We start from the raw sequence: 23,896 nt of genomic DNA on the forward strand, positions 1-23,896 counted from the left end.
CTCTTTCCCCCAAGTCCTACACGTCTGACCCAGAGCTTTAATTTTTCACTCAGCCCAACTCAACTGCACCCACGTAACAGCCCCTGCCTGATTCTTCTTCCTCTTCTCCCAGCACCACATCCAGCAAAATCTGCACCCAGAAAGCTTCCCTTTGGGACTTGCCTCTTACTTAGCAAAACACGCACCTATTAGCAGCTATTATCAACAGATTATACTGATCAAAACCAAAGAAGGATTTTCTTCAAGAGGATTTTTATCTGGGCAACCTCCCCCACCCACTGCCTCTTCCAGACCACCCCCCTTCCTTTCCCAAGGAAACGTACATAACTCACAAAACGGAAACAGGTATTAAATCACAATAAATTATTTTACCCACTTCAACCTCCTACCTGCTGCTCCAGCCTTTCATTTTGCTGTTGGGGTCCAGTAAAATTGGATTTTAAGCACGGTGCTGATACCGTGGTCTCCTTCTCTTCAAAGAAATATGCCATTCATATGCTATTCAGCCAAAATATGAAAAATAAAAAGCTACCCACGTACACATTTTATCACAGCAACAGATAAATCTATCACATCATCATCCTGATAGACAATAAAATGCAAAAAAGTACCAAGGAGGTTTACAGCAATTTAATGAAAGCTCTCGTACCAAACCTTTAACTCAAACTTACAGACAGAGTTATTGAAAAAAATAACTTACAATGAAAAAGCTGATGAGAATTGCCCACCTAGCCATGGAATTAACTGCGGATTAACGTTGTGCTTAGATACTCACTACACAATAGAAACAAATTCAAATCACGACCGAGGTACACACAATTCGCTTCCATTCTGTTTTCAATTACATGTATTCATCACATAATCTGACCTCTGGAAGTTCTCTGAAGAACAGTTTTTTTTTAAACACTCACTGGAAATAAATACCATTTAAAGAACACACACACACAGAGTGCAATCAAATGGACACTTAGGCACTGGTACAGCCCAGTCCTCTTGAGCCCTCTGCAAACTACAGGACGGTAGGTTTTTAAACCACAGATGGAGCGGAGAGCAGGACAGAGCTGTCCAGGTAGCGCGACAGGTTATGTACTACACAAGAGCACATCTGCAAAAGGTCCCAGGAGATTTTTGTTGAAGATGCAGCGTATCCACACCAGGTATATGGTGAAGGGCTTAATGTTTTCTGAGAAGGTGTGATTCTGATGGGACAATATATAAGGCATATAAGTGTTTTCCCCTTGCTCTTGTATCCACACTTCGTATTTCACTTCTCTGACCTTCAGATACTTAAGGTTCCAGGGGATCTGCCAGGACACAGAAAGCTTAGCTTCACTCGTGCCCTGGACGGAGGCTTGACACTTGGCATCCCTCACCTTGCCGGGGTACAGGCTCCCAGACCACTTCTGCTTCTTGGGCCCGGGCTTAGATTTCACAGTCTGCCTGATCACGTGGATGAGGGAAGGGATGTCCACCTTCGTGTCCTGGTAGGCACGGAACAGCCACTCGGGGTTGCGGCAGCAGAGGTGCCGTGGCACCTCAGTGCTCTTAATGATGCGCTCTTGCTCAGCTTTGTCCAGATGAGCAATCCCACCCTGATCCCAAGGTCTGTCGGGGTAGGTAACGGTGTCTTCCCTGGCGGTGTTCTGCCAGGCAATGTACTGCAGGTCCATGCCAGGAAGGGTTGCCAGGGTTTTGTAAGGGGTATAGTGTTCAGGGTTGATAGCATAAGGGAAGAGCTCCACCACCGTGGCACCTCTCGGCAGGAAGAGAGACATGACTAATTGGGCCCCATGCATGCTGACCAGCATGGACGCGTTGCTGATCAGCCGGACGATGTCAGAAAACGAATGCTCCTCCAGAGAGACGGTAATGGTTTTCATCTGAAACTCCTGGGCGAGTGCCAGGATTAGTTCTGCCTCATTTAGGATAAGTCTGTTGATTGTTCGACTGAACACGACGATGTACTCCTCACTGGAGCTCTCCTCCAAGCTGACGTTCAGCTTCTGCATCATGAACTTGGTGAACTGCCTGATCTCGTTGCCAGAAACCAGGATGTTGGCCTTCGGCCCTTGCGGCTGGACAAATCCGTACTGGTACCAGGTGGTGATTTTGGAGAGTCCCACGTACGATTTGGTAAAGCAGAGGAGCCTGCCCAGGGTTTTAAGCTGCTCCCTGAGGAGCGGCTGCTTGTTACTCAGTAACTTGTAGAGGTCAAAATGAACACCTTCGCTCCACCCTTCCATGAAGAAGAGCCGTGCCTCCGGATCCAAATCAGTGAACTGCTGCATGGTGTAATAGATGGGGAGGAGGTCGTCGTGAAAGACGTGCATCAAGTTGTCTGGGTTGAACCTGTTAGCGATCAGCGCCACGTCGGGCACGAAGACCGGCTTTGGCATAAACTTCAGCGCAGCAGCGGGCAGCTCCACGAAGTTGAAGTACTGGGTGTTGTGATCTTCCACCGAGGAGAGGTCGAGCAGCGCGGGCTGGAACCTCCGGGAGCCCAGGTTGGGCAGCATGACCGAGGAGTTGCTGTGGAAGTAGATGAACTCCTCAGCCTCGGTAGAGTAGCAGAGGGACTCGAAGCGGCAGATGCGGTCGGTGTGCATCCTGCCAGTGCACACCATCCTGGTCCCGTCCTCCAGCAGCGTCTGGAGAGCCGCATGGTAGTCGATCTGGACCTGAGAGAGCTCCTGAGACTGACGCGTGAGGACCAGCTCCTCTTCGACCATGAAGACATGCTCTCGCAGCTTGATGTATTTCCACAGCACGGCAGCAAGGACAGACACGAGCAGGGCATTAAACACGGCTGCTATGTTCATTCTGTAGCTAGGTCCTAGCAAGATGACAGGTGGGGAATGCAACGGAGAGGGAGCACATCATTAACACTCCTTGACATGGTGAAGGCAAAGACCTGTGGAAAATAAAATAAGAAAGGAACCATTTAAACATCAGGTTTATAGGCCTATCATAATTCATATTTTATGGACTATTCAAGAGGGTTTAGGCTTTTTTCAGCACTTTTTCCTCTTCCAGGGAACGAGCAAAAGGAAGAAAGTGTGCCAATGCAGTACTTGAAACTGGAGAAAAGGAGAGAAAAAAAAAGTTTGAGGATGAGCTCTATGAAGCTTTGTCAGAAAAAAAAAAGTTATCTTCCCTGGGACTTTGGCTCACTCGTTTTTTTTGCAGAGCAGTCCAACAGCCAGAGGAAAGACAGCGCTACAACCTCTGGGCCACTCACAAAGGACTTGGGAGAGCCAGCTCCTTTTCCTGATCCTTGTGCCCAGCCATGTTTATCCAACTCTGCCTCTCGCCTCAACTGTAATTAATAACAGGTAACAGCAGCACAAGGAGCGCTGCCAAGTACAGATTTTGATACACCCCATTCCGATTTGAAATGTGAGCTGGTGAACATAATACTCAGGTTTATTTTACTGGGGGTGGAGGAGGACTTGCATGTCCATGAGCCGCCCGGCGGGAGACTCCCGGGTCACTCAGCCATTTCTTTGGCTGCAATCCGGGATCAAAGGCCAGGAGCTGCCGTCATCTTCCAAAAGAAATGCTGTCATGGGAGAGAAGAGAGCTCTTCACGCGAGGAACTGATGCTTTATTAAAGCAATCAAGCCTTCATCTAGTGAGCGCCTGACTTGTGCCAGCATGGCCAACCCTAACACAAAGGCAGCAATACCTTTCAAGTGCTTCCAGCATCGGTGTCCTCCCAGTCCAACCCAAGAATCTCTTCTGTGCTGCTACACGGCCTCCCTGTTTCTTTTCCTGCTGTGGCAGGGATCCTGCCGCTGTTCTCCTTCTGTCTAGAAACACTACCGGCTTGTGTAAGAGCATTGATTATATTTTCTACTGTGAACTTCAGCTGAGATATCGATTCACCTACAGTATTCATGGGCTCCGATTTTCATTATGCATCAAGGTTCGCTGCTAGCCAGGCTGTAGATAACTGCAGCCACGACTCCTGGGGAGCTGCAGGAAGAGACATTTCTCATCCGCACACCCCTGATTAGTCTGTTTCTAATTGCAGTTTTTAAACTCCTAGTAGCAATTTAAACTCCCTTTGATGCAAGTTTGGAGGGAGGGAAAAAAACAATGTCTCAGGCATGCGCTCTGACATCCCAAGCAGTGGTTCCTTACAATTTTAATCCAGAGATGCTTGCTCTTATATGCCAGGGAGAAGGAAGACAGAAAGGTGGATTTAGGACAAATGCAAACACTTCTCTACTGTCAAGGGAGTTTGTTTTTTTTAAAAGCGATATTGCAGCCTGAAAGATTGATCCTGCAATGTGGTTCGCGCAATTTGGAATTGAATGGAGAACCGTTCATGGAATTCAGTGGGGTTTAAAAGGGATCCCTCCAGCCTGCGGGATCCCTGTCTGAAGGGAGAGCTGAAAACACCTGGGAGACTGAATAATGCCGGAGAAGCGAGTGCTAGCTGCAAGCCATGCAGACTCGAGAGGTGGTCCCTGGGGAGCTGAGCAACAAATTCATTTCAATTTTGGAGCAGCTGTAACGACTCAAATGAAATAGAAATGAAGTCCACCTCCTTTGGCAAGTGGTCTGAAAAACTGCTTTGTTTAGCAACTCCCTAAAAGCAAGCAATGCATTTAAAAGGTGCTATTTCAACTTCGGCCATGGAAAAGGAAGGGGGAAGGGACACAGAGCGGTCATATGGTCATCTAATTACCAGGGCAGGGTCAGCTCCCCCTAAACCACCCCCAAAAGGCGCTCATCTATCCCATTTTTAATACTTATCAATCTCTCCTGCCAAGCTGTAGCAACAAAGGCATGAGGGATTAGCACAAACTCTTTCCCAACACTCAGCCTTAATTTCCTCTGCGGCGATTTAAATCTGATCTTGTCCCGGGCGCCACAGATACCCGGCCCTGACGAACAACGGCTGTCACATCACGTTTCCATCTTTTTCTCTAGAGCAGGGGACGACTGCTGCTCCTGATGGCTTTGCAGCCACCAACCACGGCTGTCAGCCCTGAACGGCAACGTACCGGGGGCAGCAGCACATCACTCGGTGCTGTACTACACCAGCTGTAGCATCAGGCCCACCAGGCCCAGTTAAAGCAACCAAATCAGTTTTCAGGAACCAGCCTATCCTGTAATTTGGGTTTTTGATGGGGACAGATCTTACTTTGTTGGTATCAGATTTCCGGAGCTTCTTTTTTCTTCTTCGCTCCCACTGAAAGACATCCACTGATACCATCCACCTCTCCACTGCTGACCTCTAAGCTTGGGAGCACTGCTTTAAATGACTTCAGCATCACCAAGGAAAGGACCGAGCCCAAGAAGCCACATGCAAACCTTGCTATCCAGTACACAGGGAGCAGGAGGGGAGAACTTGAACGATCAAATCCCCTGCCACAAGCACACACTTCACACGAAGGCCAGTCTGTGGGCATCAGGAAAGTCACCTACTGCAGTTCAGAGGCACCAAACATCTCCAAGATCAGCGGAGTCGATGAGAGTTGCAAGAACTTGGCAGAGGGGGAAAACCACGCGGCCTTTTATTATTCCGGCCTGGCAGGGAGCGCGTGGGTGTTTCAAGGCATGAGAAGCCAGCAGTCGTAACACACCCCTGACACCACCTGCGCCCCGTGGGCACCTCGGCGCTGGAGAGCTCCACCAGGCATTACGAATCCCGTGGGCCAGGCAGCCCGCTCTGATGTTTCACCCCTGGCTGATCTGTTCTCTCCCCTCCGGCCCCAGGGGAGGGGGGTAAGAGGCACTTCAGAGAAGCAGCCTGATGGATGCAGCCAGCGCTCGGAAGTTAGCAGTTTCCATCTCAGGCCCTGCCACGGCAATGCCCGCTAAATGGCTACAAATGAACAACTCAGCTTTTTAATAAAAAATCACCTGCAAGGCCCTCCTCCATCTCTTCCCCGGCTGCAGTTCTTGCAATCACTTCAGCTAAGTGCAAGGAAGTGAATGTGCTTTAGCTGACCAAGTGTCAGGAATAAATATTGAAAGCTAGCAGTGCCGAAGGAATTCATCTTCGGTCTTGCTTCTCATTGCTGATCCGTGGATCTTGGCTCACGCTGTTTTGCTGAGAGCTGCTTTTGATGGAAGGGAACAAGGGAAAACGGACAGGAATGGGCTGTCACAGGATGAAATGAAGAGAGAATTTCACAGGCACTCGGGGAACGGTCTTGAATCTTTGCTTGTTTTCCCACATTTTATCATCCGCTCTTTTTATTTGACGCCTGCAGCGAACACCTCGGGGAACTGAAACCTTCAGGAGTGGCAGAACAAACAGGAGCACGCTGTCCCACCTGTTTGCTCTCAGGGACCCAGGAGAGGCTGCAGCAAAGGGGCAACGGCAAACAATCAATCTCCAGGTCCCCTGGTTCCTCAGTGACCCCAGGGTGAAATCAGGCAGTAAGTGCTGCCAGCAGCAGCAGTCCTGGGATGGGAAACTCGCTCCGTAGGCAGCAGGTAGCTCTGGAACAGGTGAAGCATTCAGTCCTCCACCTAAAGCGAGCTGCTTCACAATAAGCTGCCCTCTGCCCTTATCCCAGCACACTCGCCCACCCTCTCACCTCCCGGTGAGGCTGGGATAGCCACTGCTTAGCCCCACATGAGCTCTGCATCCCACGTACCAAGGAATTCACATGGACTGGCTTTTGGTTTTTTCCACTCTGTTTTTCATCAGCTCTTCTCTGCTCCTTTTCCAAATGTGATTACAGGCTTGAAGGGCTCACCCCATTCCCTTCCTCCACCCCCACTCACTTAGCAGAAAGGTCTCAGCTTCATCCTCTGGGACCAGCTGCTGCTCCTCTGGGTAGCCCCGAGCACTGGCGAGCAGGTAAAGCCTTCAGGAGCACGCAGCAGGATCTGCGGGCACCCCGGCAGCGACTCGGTGCTACCTGTGGGTCTGTGGTCCTCTCATCGAAGTCTGGACACAGTCACACCTTCCGCTGGCCAGGTGATGTGCTGAACATCCTCAGGAGGTGGGAAACCACCGGGAAGCATAGATGGAGAAGCTGTTCATCTCTTCGTAACACACGGAGGAGACCGGAGGGGGTGGGATGGGAGAGATGAACTTCTGCTACTAGGCAGCTGGCATAAAGGACTACATGTATTCATTTAAGAGATGAGTTCTGTTGTTCTTTTTTTAATTGTGAAGCTAGGGCAGGATGAATCACTACTCCAAAGCTGTTAAAATGATGGATGACGTTTTAAACCTCTTGTCCATCTCTAAAATCTTGTCCATTATTAGTTAGGTAAGAAATCAGGAGAAAAGCTACAAAATCCCCCGAAACACATACACGACTAAGACTCCCAGAGGAACAAACCAAGAGGTTGATTAGGAAGAACAAGGGTCACCAGCAGGTCTAAAGGAGGACCTCCTAGCCCTGCAGGACACGACATAATGCCAAGTTCTTCCACTCGGGGCAGTAAATGGGCAGGTACGCCACCCGGACCCTGCTTGCAACAGAGTGGAAGGGGACGAACAGATATTCCCACACCAAGGACATTTTCCCCATTACTGCTCCCTTCCCCCAGCTCCTTCTCCTGCTCGGCTGGCTTTCCGGGCCCGGCAGAGGGAAAGCAAGGAGTGCCAACGTGACATTTCACACTCCCCCTGCAAAATGCCTGCCGCTCCTTCTCCCGTCCCTGCTGCGAGAGGCTTAGCTGGGGATGCAGCGTATGTAACGCATGCAGTCTTAAATACCTACTTCATTCACGCTGAAAGCAGAAGTTGCTAGAAGGCAACTCTCCTGATTGCAAGGAGGGGGAGTTGGGATCCGACAGCCAAGAATTGGCTTTTATTCTCATCCCTGTCACAGATTTCCTGCAGAACCACCAGCGAGTCAATCCCCACAGCCCAAAAGGCTGTTATCATCTTATTCACTGTATTTGTTTAATGAGATACATATATCTTCCACAGCACACATCGCATTAAAGAAAGGATGGTACACTGAATGATTGATATACTGGAACATTTTCTTTGTAAAAAGCAGCCAAGTGTAGAAAGGCTGACTTTTTTAAACAGGAAAAGAGCCGATTCTTGAAGGGAACAAATGCAGCAGTTAAAGGTACAAATAGCATTAATGAAGCCTGAGACAAAAAGAGGATATGAAAAATAAGAATACCTTGACTCTGTACTCTCAAGTGGAATTTAAAAAGCAGAACTGTAACCAGAAAAAAATAAAACCAAAACATAACAACAACAAAAACCAACTGTTCCACAAAAACTTTAGCTGTCTACGGACAGCTGTAATCAAAATCAGGTTTAACTTTAGTTCTTATGGAATAGTAGTGTAAGTCAGGAATAGAAAGCAAAACTGTAAGCCTTCCATACATGACCATGACCGAGGAGACTGGGGCTCTGTGCCATGGTCCCTACTGCAAACACACCTTCAGGACGAGCAGGAGAATATTGGTGGCTACTGCACGCCTACCCATTGTGCTTATAGATGGAAAGATCTACCTTTTTTCCCATTTAATTTCACAGTCAGTGAGAGCTGGAATAGGAAGAGATTCAACCTGACTTTCAGGTTGATCAGAAGCCATTAATCTAACATTTGTTGACACCGCTGTCTTGATCTACAAGGGAACAGGTAATAAAATGGTAATTCCAACAGTACGCAGCCAATACCTGTAAGTAAACCACAGAACTGAGCTAAAAGTAGGAAGTTATGAAGAATACTTCTTGGGCTTTTAAGAACCGCTTTTCTATGCTCTCTTCTCCAGCCAGGAAGGCATGAGTACTAAATCCCTTCCCCAGACAAAATGAACCCTGATCAACAGAAAATTCCCCTAAGTAAGATGCATTTCTGGTGAAGATAAACAAGGTTGAGGTGGGAGATGGGAAAAATGAGCTAAAAAGAAAAAAAAAAAGTATTTCTCTCAGCCCCCAAGTCTTTATTTTCATCCGACAGCCCCAGACCTAAAGATGAATACTGAAGGTACTCAAAATATCCACGGCCAGCCAGAGGGGGAAGCTTAGCAGACAGAGTTCATTTCAGTTGATCTTTGCACATCTGAGTATCCTACTGAAACCTCCTGGGTTATGTTGGTAACAGCACTGGCATATGAGTAAAAAAATAAAGATATCCTTCTGTTTGGTCTCTTGCTTTCAGTCTGCAAGCAAGACACCTTTGTCAAAAAGAAAAACGTGTCAGAGAGCAGTAGTTTTACCTTAACTCAGTGGTCCACCTACAGCAAAAACTGAGTGGGGGTGGCTGAGGGTAAAATTTACCAATGCTGCAGAAGTGAATTTAAAAGAACGTGATGCAAAATCCTGGAAGTACTGAACAAGATGAGCCTTAGCCACTCCAACCACGCCTTTGGGCTTTAGATGCAACTTGTTATTCCTCTGTATCCCTTCTTTCCTCCTTCTCCGGGGGGCAGAGTACCGGTGTTATTTGGATACTGGGACTGGTGCTTAGCAGCATGTACAGCCTGAACTCTCCCCGCGTCCCTCCAGCATGGTCCTGAGGCCACTCCTGGGTGCTACAAATCCTAAGCAGGGGCCGAAAAGACCGGGAGCACAGCAGAGCCAATAAGAGCAGTGAAAATCCTGGTTATCACAGGCTCTACAGTATCGTATCTTTAGGGGAGAGTAAAGAGAAATTAAAATAAATCCATCCCAAAGCAGCCACTATCCAGTAAGACACATATTTCTGAAAACCCACAGAATTTAGTCCAGATCAGAGCTGTTTTTCCCCGTGAGACTTTTGTTTAAAGCGATAGAGCAAGCCACCAGCCAGACAAAGAGGGGCTACAAAGACCTGGATTACGAATGAACTGCTGACCTCCTCCTTCCCACGCAGGCACAGCCACCGAGGAAAGGTTCGGCGTGAAGCGTGCGAGGGGGGCGAGGAGGCAGAGTGCAAAGCACATGCTGAACCCCCCCCTCCCCGAAGTACACTGCAGCCAGGAGAGCCGAGAGATACGAATTCAGAGCCGCACAGCAAGCAGAGCACAGTTACAGCAGCACCCAGCACAGAAAGACATTAATTCAGAGCACCTGCACCCTTTTTAACCCTGGAAGCACTACCGCTAGCAGGTTAGTGTCTCAGCACATGCACGCATACCTGGTGTTGCTAAATAAAAGGAAATGCTATCCGGTGCCTCTCTTTCAGTGGAGAAAGGAAGAAAGAAGACACCTTAAAGCTACGTTTTGCAAGGGAACGAACACTCCCCACTCCTCTTCTTTCCCCACCACCAGGAAGAAAGGAAGGAAAAAAAAAATAAAATCGCATCCACCGGCTCTCGGCACGGCAACCCGTGCACCATCTGCAGCCCGAGCTACCTTTCTCCCCCAGGTCTGAGCATGCTCCGTGTGCCGGCGGTGTCCTCTCGCTCCAGCTGGCTCACCTCAATTTGTTAGCCTCCCGGAGGTCAGCCTTGCATGCAGGATGATTTGCTGCAGTGTTCCTGCAAATCCCCAAAGGGCGGCCGCGCTGGAACAAACACCCTCGCGCTGCCTCGCGGAGCCGAGCGCGTCCTGGGAGGCAGACGGCACACGGGTGTGGGGACACTGATTTTAGAAACGCTGCTTTTGGGTATTATTAACGCTGCTTTTGGGCATTGTTAATGCCAATACTACTCAGAACACTTCGCGCCGAAGGACAAAACAATAGGAGAGGAAGGAGAAAAATGCCCCTCGCTTGAGGATGCGAAAGCCATCCTGCATGCTTTCTAGCAATTCCCTTGGCACCGGGGAAGCAATTTCCTAGCTGTGATGGTCAGCAAATGGCTTAGTACTGAGCAGTGTCATGAGTGCCCTCCTTCAGAGATCGACGGAACCGTCATTTTGCAATGAAGTTATCTTTTACGGTGGAAACAGTAATTCCTAAATACAAAGGCACAGAAATGAACTGGGTTTTTAAGAGAGTGTCTGTCTGCATCCAAGCTGAAGGTCATGAAGGCAGAAGTGCCTGACACCAGCCTCAGCAGCACAGCTTGGACCTGTGGGGACTGAGCAGGGTTTTAAGATGGCAAACCAGGCAGCCCTGACTCAGAGCATCTCAGTTCCTAACCCTGCAGCTGGATCTACACGCAGGACCAGAAAAGCATCCCAGTTCTGCCCACGGCACTCGCCAACAGGTTCACAGCAGGAAGGCCGAGCACAGGTGAGACTCTTACAGGTATTAGGAGCAATATCCCAGCCCCCCAGGGATATACTCACAGATATATCACAACAAAACACATGAGGCTTGCTGCATGATGTGTCTTGTTGATTAGCTGGGAGGCTCCTTGCCCTTAAGTGAGACTTAGCAGGTGTACTAAGAATGATGAAAAGGAGGAAAAGTTCCTTAACGCCCACGTGCACGCACACGTCCACACAGACACTCTCAGATGAAGAGCAACCATTTCACATAATGAGAAACAGAAAAGCATCCGTGGGTTTTTGTTTGTGGCAGGAATTACTCTCGCTGACAAAATGAAGAAGTTTAAATGACCCTGCATTAAAAAAAAAAAAAAAAAAAGGCCATTAGATAAGATAGGGGGTATTCAAAACTCTACACCAGGAGAGCTTGGCAGCTACAAGGGTTAGCATGTAACCTAAAATCTCACATTGAGTAACCACCACGGGTAAGCACAAGGAAGATCGTGACTTGGCCAGGATGCCAAGGGCAGGACACAAGACCACGAGCCTGAATACAGCCACAGCCGGGGAAGCTGGGTGTCATTCGGCATCAGGCGTGCTTAGAAATACACCAACACCACAGCGTATATAAGCTGGGGTTTCTGAGTGCCAGTTAAAAGCCAAATACAGAAGAAAAATAAGCTGAAAGAGACAAAGAATGAACCCAAATAACATTCTGCAAAATCGACAAAAGATTCTTCACAAAGCTAGACCTTCAAAAATGAGCCTGCCAACATGATGAATAAACAGAACCACGGCATCTACTAAACTAGGGCATCACAGAAATAAAACAGACATTTTCTCATCTCCTGCTCTGGAGTGCCATTTTTACACCTCTGCCTTCTCTGTACAGAATGAGCAAAACGGTTCTGGCCAACTTGGAAACATCATAAACCGCTAGGATTAAGAGGACAAGGTGTCATCAACTTCTTTACCCCCTTTTCCAGGCCTATGCCACCTCAAGGAGGGCTCTGAAGCCCTCTACAGCATGAGCCCGTGGCCATCCTCTTCCTCAGGGGACACAAAAATGGACACCGGTCAGCCACAGCTCGCCTGGGGGAAATACCTAACTCTGGTTAGGGACTTCATTGGTGGGACCCCTGCCGACCCAGAGATGCCACACAGGGCTCCTTTTCTGAGTTAAGCTTTGATTTTAATGGAGAAGAAAATACAACGTTTACAGACCGGTCTTTTATTTATGGATAAGCTCCTTCTCTGCTCCTGGAATGAGGTACGTGCACAGATTTCACAGGTACAATTTCTCACATCGCTTTCAGTCAGACGGTTTAATCCCAGTCCTGGAAAGGGCTCCGCAGTCAATCTGTCACACCACTAGGTAACTGAACATACATTTTTTTTCCTGCTAATGAAATAATCAGATAAATCCAACAACTCTGAAACAGTAACTAGTTGTCAATTACTACTGCACTATAACACTTAGTGCGGCAGCCCCAAGCTCTTTCCAAAGAATCAGCACCACCAGCCTACTGCAAGTCAGCTCTGAGCCAAGGCAACCTATTCAAACCTCACTAAGGAGCTGGATAAATATTTAATGCACCTCAAAGTTGCAACCTCCAATACCAGCACCACAAAAGAAAATGAGTTAACATTTTGGAACTCCTACAAAGCAATACAGAACAACCAAAACTCGTCAAGCTAGCAAAGAAGTCTGAATAGACCCCTTGTGGTGTAGGACTGACAAACAGCAGGTAAATTAGTATTTACTGAATCTTTGCCTTGCACGTGTATGTTGCAGGGGTGCCTGCGTCACTCCCAGTTACGACATTTATTATTTATAGGCCTAGAAGTATGCTCTATAAGAAATTGTTCTTCCTGCAGTGCTTTTCAACCAAAAGTACATCTCAGTTTGAAAGCACAAAAAAATTAATGCCTGAGCTGACAACAAAAGCCTTTGTATGAATAAACATGCAAGGCGACAGAAGAAGCACTGCATTTCTAGGTACCAAGAAGATCAGGACTCCACACTCGGAGGACGACATTTTGATTCTGCAGAAGGTAGAGCTAAAACTGATGTCAAAAAGACCAGGGCTTCAGCCAATCACTGAAAAAATCCTCAACAATACATTTTGACAGGGGGAAAGGTATTTTCTGATGAGTAACTCAATGTCCAAAGCCCATTTTGCTCAATTGCTTCAAACAAGACATACTCCCAGGCTTACAGGAGATGTAAGATGCAAATTTTACACCTTTATAAACCTAATACTGATGCAAGTATGATCAAACATTTCACACGTACACACTTAGGTTATACGTCTCTACATCAGCCTGAAAAAATCACAGATATTTATTCTTCTCCTCCATACGCACGTGCATATTTTAAATATATAAAGCATGCACCTGTCATGGAAAGGTATGCTAGCTCGTGACTACTTGAAATTAGACAATGCTGCTATGGTTTAGGGAAACTGAACGGCCTCACTATGGTGTTTCCCACAGCCCACTACCTGTTCAATGTTTTTGCTCAGGCAGTGGTAAGATCATCTGTCCTCTGTCAGACTACAATATTAGGCCTTTATCATCACAACATCACCTAAGAAACACACCTCCCAGTTTAAAGATGTAAAGGCTGTAATTGGCAAAGAGCTCTGGGTAGGACACCACACCAGCAGCCACAAAGATGGGAGCAGCTTCCTGTGAGAAACCCACCAGCAGCCAAGCCCTCTTGTGTACCCCAAGGTTGTATTCAACTCCCCAGGCTCCAGGGCTGAGGACAGAAGCTAGGGTCTCCACGATGAAAGGTGACAGTTTAAGCATGCTAAAGATCAAAGGACAGGGAGGACGAAGGTATCAGACCCACTGCAGCCGCAGCTTAGCCTGAAGCTGGAGGCCCTGTCAGTAAGGACCCTGAGTCCCTTCTTCCTGTCTGCTGAAACAAATGGGGTAGTCATAACCAGCAAGTCTCAGAGAGGTCTCAGGACATTAAGATGCTAGCACTACAACAAAAAGAAACAGCTCTTGAAAGGAAAAACATCCCTGAATCTGAACATCTTAGTTGGGAGGTTGGGGTATACAAAAGGAGAGAAGTAACAGAGAAATAAAACTTGCCTTTTAGGCTAAGACCAGAACTCTCAGGCACTTTCATGGATACGTAGGAGTAAACATCTAACAACCATGTGGAAGCATCTGAAGGACAGGGGTTAAGACCTCCAGGCATTTCACTGCCTTGGCTGGATTACGCACTCACTTGTAAGCGGGCTGCCCTTGCTCCAGTACTGATGAGACCATCTCTGCTCACCAGCAGGATTACAGCAGGACCGTTCCCTGCAGCTGCCTTTGCCCTAAGCTTCTACTGCCTGCTAAGTTCAGAGGCTTTGTGTGTTTCTAACAACCCTGGAGAACCAAAACCCACAAAACAAAGGTACGGTACTTCACGGAAAGAACTCCACAAGGAGGCCGCAGCAGCGCCTACAAACTTGATCAAAATAGGAGCTTCGATCCACGCTGGAGCGTGTGCTTCAATTAGCCGGTCCCTGACAAATGCCTGGGGGTGCCTCGCACAGCAGCATGACAGGAATGTAGTTCAGAGCCAAAGCAAAGGAGAATCTAAATCAAATCAGGGGAAACAAAAAGATTTACTGCCATTTTGAGTCCCCGAATTGCAAAGAGATCGTTTTATGTCCAATGCCCCCTTCAGGCACACCTGTACAGCACAGCCTTCCATGTTAAAGGGAAGCAGCCAGCACGTAACCCAACTCCATTCATATGACTGCAGCGTAACATTAACGGCTGGCAGGAGCACAGCACGACTGGATATCCCCCCCTTTAGTGCAACCATTCAGACTGGTGCTCTGGGAGCATAAAACATGCCCGTTCTGGGTTGGCAGCACATCCCAGAGGCGCTAATATTCACAAGAAGTCTCTGAACAGAGCGTTAAGATCTCATGAATCATCTAAAACATCTTGGAGCAGAAAGAGGGTGCTATCAGACAGCACGGGCCATAGGCCTGAAAAATACCTTCTGGGCACTTTAAACGCTTCCCCCAAATTGTTTTTTGATTAGTACTTAAATACCCGGCTCTGATTTTCCCCGTGGAAAAGGCCAATTCTTACCTCGTCTCTCATCTGATTACAGTATCATCAGAGGGCCCAGCCGAGCAGTAGTTACTCATGGCTGTGGGCCAGGCATTTACTGTTTCAAATGCTGCTCTGAGGGCTGGCTACCGCTGCTACTGACAAGAGGGAGAGAAGAAAGCAATATGAATCATCTTTCTCAGCTTCAATGTGAACCGCCGCACGCAATCGGGGAAGTGTGATGAATACATTGAGTAACTTGTACAAAACCATTCCGGGTCCTCCAGGTGTCATATGCAACAATTTACAGTTCAATAGCTAGGAAGAACTTCTTCGTGCCCTTGGCAGCCAGAAAATTCATGGAAGGACTATTGAATCTAGGCTTATTTGTCAAGGGCACAGTAGCAAGAGGAAGAAGTTCAAGCCTGATTTTTGTGTTTGTTTGTTTAAGGCTTACTGATCTATTTACTTGAACGGTGACTAAAAGAAGGTGGTTAATTTTTGCCCCATAAATCCCACCAGCAAATCAATTTGTCATTCCCCTGCAGCCCTCCTTCCCACCCCACCTCTGTGAAGGTTACGACAGCCACATAAAATAGCTGGGATGATACTTAATACAAACAAGAGGGTGAAACTTTCTCAGAAAAGGCAGAAAGCGTTTGCTGGGAGGGTAACCTTCAGCGATGGGACAATCCTTACCCAGCCCTGCTGCAGCAACTCATTTCTGCTCCCTTCCCCTCCCTTGGCAAGGTCTGCTGCATCTGTTGAGACAAACGCTGAGACAAGCATTTGGGAAAGAGAATCCCTTAAAATAATAATTGAAGGGGTAACCTGACTCACTCAGAGAAGGGCAACATAAGCTCAATAAACCAACTGCTGTTTAAAACAGCTGCATTTAGAAAGACCTGTCCCCGTTGCTGATGTACAGCTCTGGACCCACGTGAAGACATTTGTGAAGCCAAGAAGAGCAGTCTTTCAGCTACTCTGCACTGTGTTTCAAGACTTCAAGGGCACTGCAAGCAGCATCTTATGTCAGGACGTGCTTCCCCACCTCTAGACTTCTGCTAGCACTGCTGCTGACGCGGCCGTTCCCTGCAGAAGCTGTCAAGCCGTTACAAAAGCCCTGCAGCGGTACCCCCAGCACAGGCAGGGATGGAGCAGGTCAAACCCCTCGCACTCACAAACAATCACTAAGATGAGCCATAGTAAAAAAAACATACGTATTGTCAGAGCCGTTCTCAGACAGGATGGTTCCTGTGACCTTGGAGAAAGACAAGATTAAAATATACATATATATACGTGTATAAGGCTCAAATATACGTATATATATCAGCTGTGGGCAGGCAGACCCACCCTCAGTCCAGAAGCTTGGATATGGGGGAAATACATTGTCCCAGATCATCCCAGGCAAAACCTTCCTGCCTTGGCTCACCCAGCTCCACCAGCTCCGTGGCTAAAAGCCATGCTATAAGCTGACGGGAACAGACTGCCGAGGAAGCCGACCCTTCCTCCCAGGCACAGGGATTACAGCCACAGCCACAAGAAGCTCCTCTCGCAACCAGGAAGACTCAATCTGCTCCTTTATTAATGCAGCAAGTATCTGAAAGGAGAAAGCACCCAAGTCAGAGGGTGAGCACTGACTAGAAACAGCCGTTTTAGTGACTGACTTAATGCTACACAAAATAACCAGTTTCTTTACCATCAAGGCGACAAAATACACTAAAATATACCCTTCTTCTCTAAGTTCTTTGAATGCATTCGATGCTTAAAGACAAGCATGCATTGAAGAGCCCTGTGTTGCAATGGGACAAAGATATGCACATAAATTAAGCAAGGACTAACAGCGCTTTATGAATAATGATTTGACTTTGTGACCTCTGTGCTAAATATGTATAAATATACACACACGCATACAGATATGCACACACCCATATGTATATGGGTATAATATGCATGTATGAATAGTACAAAGTTCATAGAAAAGTTTACAATATATAGACTATATATTGCTCTGAAGTTCGTGACTGCATGAAAAGACAACTAATACTCAGCTTTATAAATTTAAAGAAATTTATTTCAATAAGCTGCTAGCTCTCCAGCTTTAGTTTTATACCTGTGACACAACTGTAACACGGTCAGAAGCTAAGAAGCAGCGAAGCCGTATATAAATACGTGTGAAACTGTCCCAGAGAACCTTACAGGAGGAGGGAAGGGGAGAGCAACTCGAGTCTTCATTTTCTATTAACTCTCAGGTCTCCGCATGAACATGAGTAATAACCCAAGTATTAAAGAACTAACAGCCAGAAGCAAGGAACAGGGGTATGAACAAATCATTAAAAAGTGGTAGGTACCAAGGGCCCTAACTTAGCTATGGGCAGTAAAAATATACACACAAGAAACCACCTCATGTCTCCTCAAAATGAATCTGGTCATATACTTTTAGTGCTGAGTAAGTGACTGCCTCAGCGAGACACCAGTGTCTCTGTTAGAAAGGACAGTATTTCATCTGTGCTCGGAGGTCTGACAACCTATTTACCCAGGTGCTTCTCTCCCTCTTCCTAAAAGAGGAAATTACACAGCAAATTAACTTCTGTGCACCTTTTTATTTTACATCCCTCCTCGTCTCCGCTCCCTTCACTCCTCCCATCCATTGGAATGATGAAGAAAATATAGATAATTCACAAAAAAGTTGAAATAAATTCATAAGAGCAGCAATGCTGGCCTTAGTCTTTTTTGGCTCACACAAGTGACGTTATGATACAGGGAGTCAGTGGAAAATGAAGAAAAGAGATCCCAAATGTGGTGTCCTGCCTTTCTGGGAGAGGCCTTTAAGTCCCCCGAGGCATGGGTGAAAGGCTCCTCTGCCCAGAGAGCACTGGAAACTGGAGAACACTGGAAATCATTCTTGCCAGCCCAGAGGGATTTCAATTCACAAACCATTAACACCCCACTCAATTTCCATTACAGGTGGCCAGCTGGGAGAGGGGGAACGAATAACAGACTAAGACATGAAGCAACTCACCGTTAATTCATTTCCAGAGCATCAGAGGCTCATCAGCAACTGCCCCTTGCTATGGGCTGCTGTCACCTGTGACTAAATTCAACTATCAGCTTGCCAGAAGCAAATGCAAGGCCCCAGCACACTCAAGCCATTTGCAATATAAAGCATTCTTCTTCAGAAAAGGGAGCACAGCCCCTGTGCCCAAACTAAGGAGAGCCTTTCCTGGGGCAAGAGAGGGGACAGAGCCAGAAGGCTGTGGATTCCCTTAGGGCATTTTTGCAATTGCTGAGGTGTTTTACACAGACTGTGCTTAGATGTTTCATTGGTGAACAGCTTAAAATTACCTGTGGCTTTCTGAGCTTAAAGAAATTGGTGTTTACACTCTTGTTCTGTCCTGCTCTCAGAGCAGGACACATTCACACTAACACACCCTAGGTGTTATTCAGAGAATGGTACGCACAACCAGGCCCTAAAACATTAGATGAAGTTTTAACCCCCAAACCAATGAAAAACTCACGGCATGACTGAGAAGGATGTGGCAGAAACAGCCCAAACAGGCTGGTTTTGAAGACAGGAAGCCCTGAGGAGGGACAGCAAAGCTCTAGAGTCTGTTTATCTTTCAGTGCTAGCCACAAGGCTTCATAAACACATCTTTTAAAAAAATATATGTCTACTGATGACTATGTCAGAGCATAATTAGATAAATAAGAAAGGTCTTCCTGCATGCAAGGCCACTTCATACATATGTCATACAGAGCATAAGCAGGAAACTATTTACAGTTCTTTGGCTTCATGCATGGTTCTAGCATCTATACACCTATAACACCACATACACAGAAATCTTTGCAACCGAAAAACAAAGCCATATTTATTATGAACAACAATTTATTCTTTGGCAGGTAAGCTAGATGGGACAAACCCCATTTTTTTTCACAAACACAAGACGACAACTGTTCCCAAACAAGCTTTTATTCCTCTTATCTTTAATCCCTGCCTCCATATATACTGTCCCCACACAAGAACCAAGCAGTCCCTGTGTAACATCAAAGTGTCCCCCCTCACCTCTTTTTTTAACCCACAGATGGTCTTCAGAAGATCCAGCAGCTGAAAAAGGGACTCCTGGATCCAGCTGCGTAGAGGAGTCCAGCTGCCAAGGATTATCCAAATCTGTTTCAATTCTGTAACACAGAGTCAAATGCCAGGGGAGAGGAGGACACTTGCATGGGTGTTTTGAAGGGAGAAGTCAAAATATTTTATGATGGAAAAAGGGAAATGTCAGCAGGTTCAGATGTAAAAATTGCGCAGCACGGATTGTTGTAGGTATGACAAAGCAAGCTTTGCTGTGTGAGACAGTCAAATGGCAGTGAAAGCTGCAGGCGAGATGGGAAAAGTTGGAGAAATGCTTCAGCTGTTAGTGGAAAGAGCTTTAAGAGCTAAACGGGCAAATTACTGAGCTACCCATTTACACAGCATTTCTAAGGAAAACGTCAAAGTTAAGCCCAGTCAATTGTACTTCAGCTGAGGTGTGTTTCTCTCACAAACATAAATAAAACAAATAAACAAAAAAAGAATATAGAAGACATGAGACTAAAATAAAGGGAAGAAAGAAAAGAAATGGATAAGAGAGCAAAAGAAGACACACTTTGACACAGGATATACACCAGAAAAAGGTGCAACCTTCAAGGACTGCTTCAGAGAAAAAATACAAGAGTGGGAGATTATCTTTTTGATCTATATTTATCAGTAAAACACCAAGGGATTTCCAGTCATGACCCTAGGACTGTAGAAAGCGAAGAAAATCGCTTAAAACACGGGAGATGGATATGAGAATCGCAGTGCCAGCTGTAATGTTGCAGGACCAGTCAGAGGTAATTCAGGGAAAATAAATGATGCTATAAAATCAGTGCATCACAAGTCAGTTCCCATCTCTCTTCTGGAGTCTCAAGGACACAAGAGGGATGACATCTAACTCAGCACCCCAAAAACTAAATAAATCAGCAATAAAAACATTTCCATTTGTACACACAAATGACGTCTCCCCTCCCAGTTAGAATCAAGCTCAAATCAAGCAGGAAGGGGACAGACAGCTTCACACCGACAGGAGCACGCAGACAGCATCCAGAGCAGAGAACACACTGCTTCCTTCCTCGGGAAGAAAACACGCCGTGGAATTCAAACGAGCAAGAAACATGTTATGAAAATGAACTAGGGTGGAGAAAAGAAATCTCCAGTCTCTTCCAACACTTCAGCCCCAGTGCGCTGAACCACACGCTGCCAACCTACCACAGCCAGGGTGCTCTGCTCGTGGTTAGCAGACACGGGCAGAGCATGAAAAGTGAGAAGGGGAAGTGCCTGGGTGCACTGCAGGGTAGCCAACGCCAAACCACGAGGGTCTCATCCACATCAGCTCACGCTGCGGAGTCAAGGTCAGCGACGCCCAGGAGAAATACCTGCACTACTCGAGACTGCTCTTCTGGATGGCTGCACAAAAGCCCGTTTCCTTTTCCTCCTTCAATCCACTAAAACAAAGTAGTGAGGGCTTTGCCCACCCCACGCAGCGTGGTGCCAGGTAGATGGACCTCCACGGGAAGCAATGCTTGTGCTGAGATCTCAGCGCGCGCTTCGCTCCCGTGAAAGGGCTGGATCAGCACTTTCAATCACACATCCTCATGGGCCAGGGATTTGCATTCTTATGCATCTGTGAACTTCCCAGAGCATTTAATTTATCATCCTGCCTGTGTTAAAGGACGGCAACGCCGTGCTTGTTTCTCTTGCACCCACTGCACTGCAGAAAACAACAAAACAGATTTCTCAACGGCAAGGTGAAGGGCAGTGGTATCCTTTTTCGCCCTCTGATGATTTAGCTGTAGCGTACCATCACCAGGCTTGAATGAGAAAAACGGAAAAAGACTCAAACGGAGAAAGAAAAAAATGTGGGGGAAAAGGATATTTTACTTGCAGCAACATAAAAAAATATCCATTGCAGATCACATGAAAACAACATTTATATTAAATTTATAACATTTATATTAAATTTATATAAATTTATAACATTTATATTAAATGTGATCTCTGAAGAACTGACAAGGATAAATCCATGTGCAGTTCCATGTATTTCGGCCTAAATATGGAAAACACACATTACTCCGAGTTTACGAAGGGCTTGGTTTTATCAGCACTATTTATACACACGTTCCTGGTTCATTTTAGACATGGTTTATATTGTACACAAACTATAAAAATGAAATGCACGGCAGTGCAGTTATGTACCAAAGAAACAAGATTAAACCAACAGACTTGAGTGCTAACTGATTTTAAAACAACAGATCCTTATTTTTTTTTTTTACACATTTTTCTAAATTATGTATGGGCCATGTATCCCTCCAGACAAATGAACACTGATAAATTATGTTCTGTCTCTAGCCAGGCACTTCAAGCAATCTCCACCCTCCCACCTCCTCGTCGCATGAAATAAAGATGAAGCACCACGGAGCGTCAATCACACCGCAGATCCATCCAGCACCTGCCTCTACCTGAAACAACAGAATACATGTGTCAAGATTTTCATCAGTCTCCGCTATCAGCTGTCCAAATTTCTGCTGCAACGGCCTCAGGCGCTCCCCGAGAGGTTGCTGCCTACTACGTGCCCTACACAGTCAGCATTACGCCGGCCTGCATCCAGTTCTTCCCGCAAGTTTCCCCTGACGGAACTGCTCTCCTTCCATCTGACTTTATCTTTTTACCTCGACAAGTGATTTCAGCTGCGTCTGTGGGCTGAGGCACATTTAACAAGCAGCACAGCACGCTCCACGACCTCCCCAGCCACACGCCTGCAGGAGCGCTGCCCGCCGTAGCATTAAGCCCACTGCGTGCGCCTGAGCACACACATCCCATTTCTGACCTGCTTCATTACCCTTTTCCCAGCAAGCTCACCCAGAGTTAATTTAATGTGTTTAAGGACTGAAGACCAGCCTCAGCTCCCTGCAGCGCTGCCAAACATGTTGCACGCAGAGAATCTGGCTGTATTCCACCTGTGGGGTTTCCGCCCGAGCCCACTTACCTTCCCCAATACTCACAAAGTACACAGTCGCAGATCGCAGCAAGGCACAGGGATTGTTCTTCCCTATATTCATGCCCTAGTGGCCTGCTCACCTTACAAGACGTCTCCCTGCAGCTGCAGAAGGGCATCCATCTCCAGGCCAGGGAGCAACACTAAGGATTACTCAAGCTCTTCACCTTGAAAGCCCCATAGAAGTAACACCTTCCCTTCCCAGGGTGAATTCCAGCTTCACCAACTTTTATGACACCAGGAGACCCCGTACAACCACGGGGGCTTTGGGAGGAAGAGGGGACCGAGCCTGTGTTCAGAACTCACATCTGCGTGTGCCTTCGCAGGGCAAGCCCTCCTCTGTTCACAAACACCCAAATGTACCTGTATTGTGCTTTGTACCAGTACTATACAAACTGAACACCTTTGAGGCTTAAACACAAATCACCCCTCTATTGATCTAGCCAATTACAAAATGAAGAATGACAACAAGTTGTGTAATTTGTCTTATCACTGGCTTCATTGCTACTTGGGGCTTCAAATCATGGCAGAAAAAATGCAAACCAAAAAATGAACTGCTGGTAGCATGTTTGGATTCTGGTTTTAAAAGTACATTGCTATTTCTGTCAATGTGTAGGGAAATGCAAACGCACTGTACACTTCTGCATCAAAAAATTGCTTTAATTGAGTATTAAGCCAGCAAGAAAAAAATTACTGTAGTTATTTCAGAGTTGGTTTGGCACATGTGATTTGTCTGCAAAGGTTAGTACTAATACGCCAAAAGTCTTAGACCATTTTACTGCAGGATGATTAGGATGTAGAATCACAAAATCAGAGAATATCCCAAGTTGGAAGGCACCCACGAGGATCATTGAGTCCAACTCCCGGCTCCACACAGGACCACCCAAAAATCAAACCGTATTTCTGACAGCATTGTCCAAACGTTTCTTGAACTCCAATTTAGGATATCAGGACCCTAATAAAAACTGAAGCATTAGAAGAGAGGGACTGGGGAAGGCCTGCTTCCTTCTGTTGAAGGAAAGGCAGTAATCTAATTAAGCGTGAGGGTGCCTACAGATGGAGAGTTAAGGTCAGAGGAAAACTGAGGAACCCAGCGAAAAAGAGATTGATGACAAAACTAGGAGTGGAGTACAAACCTCCCAAGTGTAATTACAGTACCCTCAGTCCACTTAAATGCACTTGATTTCAAGTTCATTCATTCCCCTTTCTTTGTTTAAAAAAAGCCAACCATAGGCACCAGAAATAAAATGCCACCAATCCAAAGCAATCAAGGCTGCATTTTTATGGTTAACTCTGCCCCTCTCCTCTTCCTCTCAAGCTTCCAACTTCCCATCTCAGGGCTGTCAGCAGCTGTCAGCGTGTCATACGAACATACAACGTAACTTGAGAGGCAATACATCAGAATACCTAGATGTGACAGCAGCAAATTCCACCAGATGGTCTTGGGTCATATCCACTGATTAAAAGAAAAAAAAATTTAAAAAGGAGAAAAACTCACATAAAAGAAAACAACACCCCCCCCCCCAACAGAACTTCTGAAGAGAAAATAAATTTGGTATATGTACCATCTCCCCTTTTGTCCTATCCATGCCGGCAGAAGAGATGCACAATAGCTCCACCTCTTGTCCTCGCCAGCTTCTCCTGTCACCAGCACCAATCCGTGTATTTCATCCTC

The 23,896-nt window shown here is 46.6% G+C and overlaps 1 protein-coding gene across 11 annotated transcripts in view; it reads right to left on the minus strand.

Moving 5' to 3' along the window:
* Positions 1–615: 615 nt before the first annotated feature.
* POMGNT2 (protein O-linked mannose N-acetylglucosaminyltransferase 2 (beta 1,4-)) overlaps positions 616–23,896 on the minus strand; it is a 28,091-nt gene continuing 4,810 nt past the window's right edge. For 4 of the 11 annotated variants that reach the window (XM_083826114.1, XM_083826117.1, XM_083826119.1 and 1 more), the window contains exon 3: positions 616–2,911. In XM_083826114.1, the coding sequence (XP_083682240.1) occupies positions 1,083–2,819 (1,737 nt within the window). In that variant the 5' untranslated portion in view covers positions 2,820–2,911 and the 3' untranslated portion in view covers positions 616–1,082. Of the gene's footprint in view, positions 2,912–10,061; positions 10,304–15,190; positions 16,752–19,214; positions 19,331–23,896 lie in introns of those variants that run through there. The other 7 variants (XM_083826122.1, XM_083826124.1, XM_083826123.1 and 4 more) reach the window with 6 other exon arrangements.

Source organism: Anser anser, assembly GCF_964211835.1.
Source record: "Anser anser genome assembly, chromosome: 2".
Taxonomy (NCBI): Eukaryota; Metazoa; Chordata; class Aves; order Anseriformes; family Anatidae; genus Anser; species Anser anser.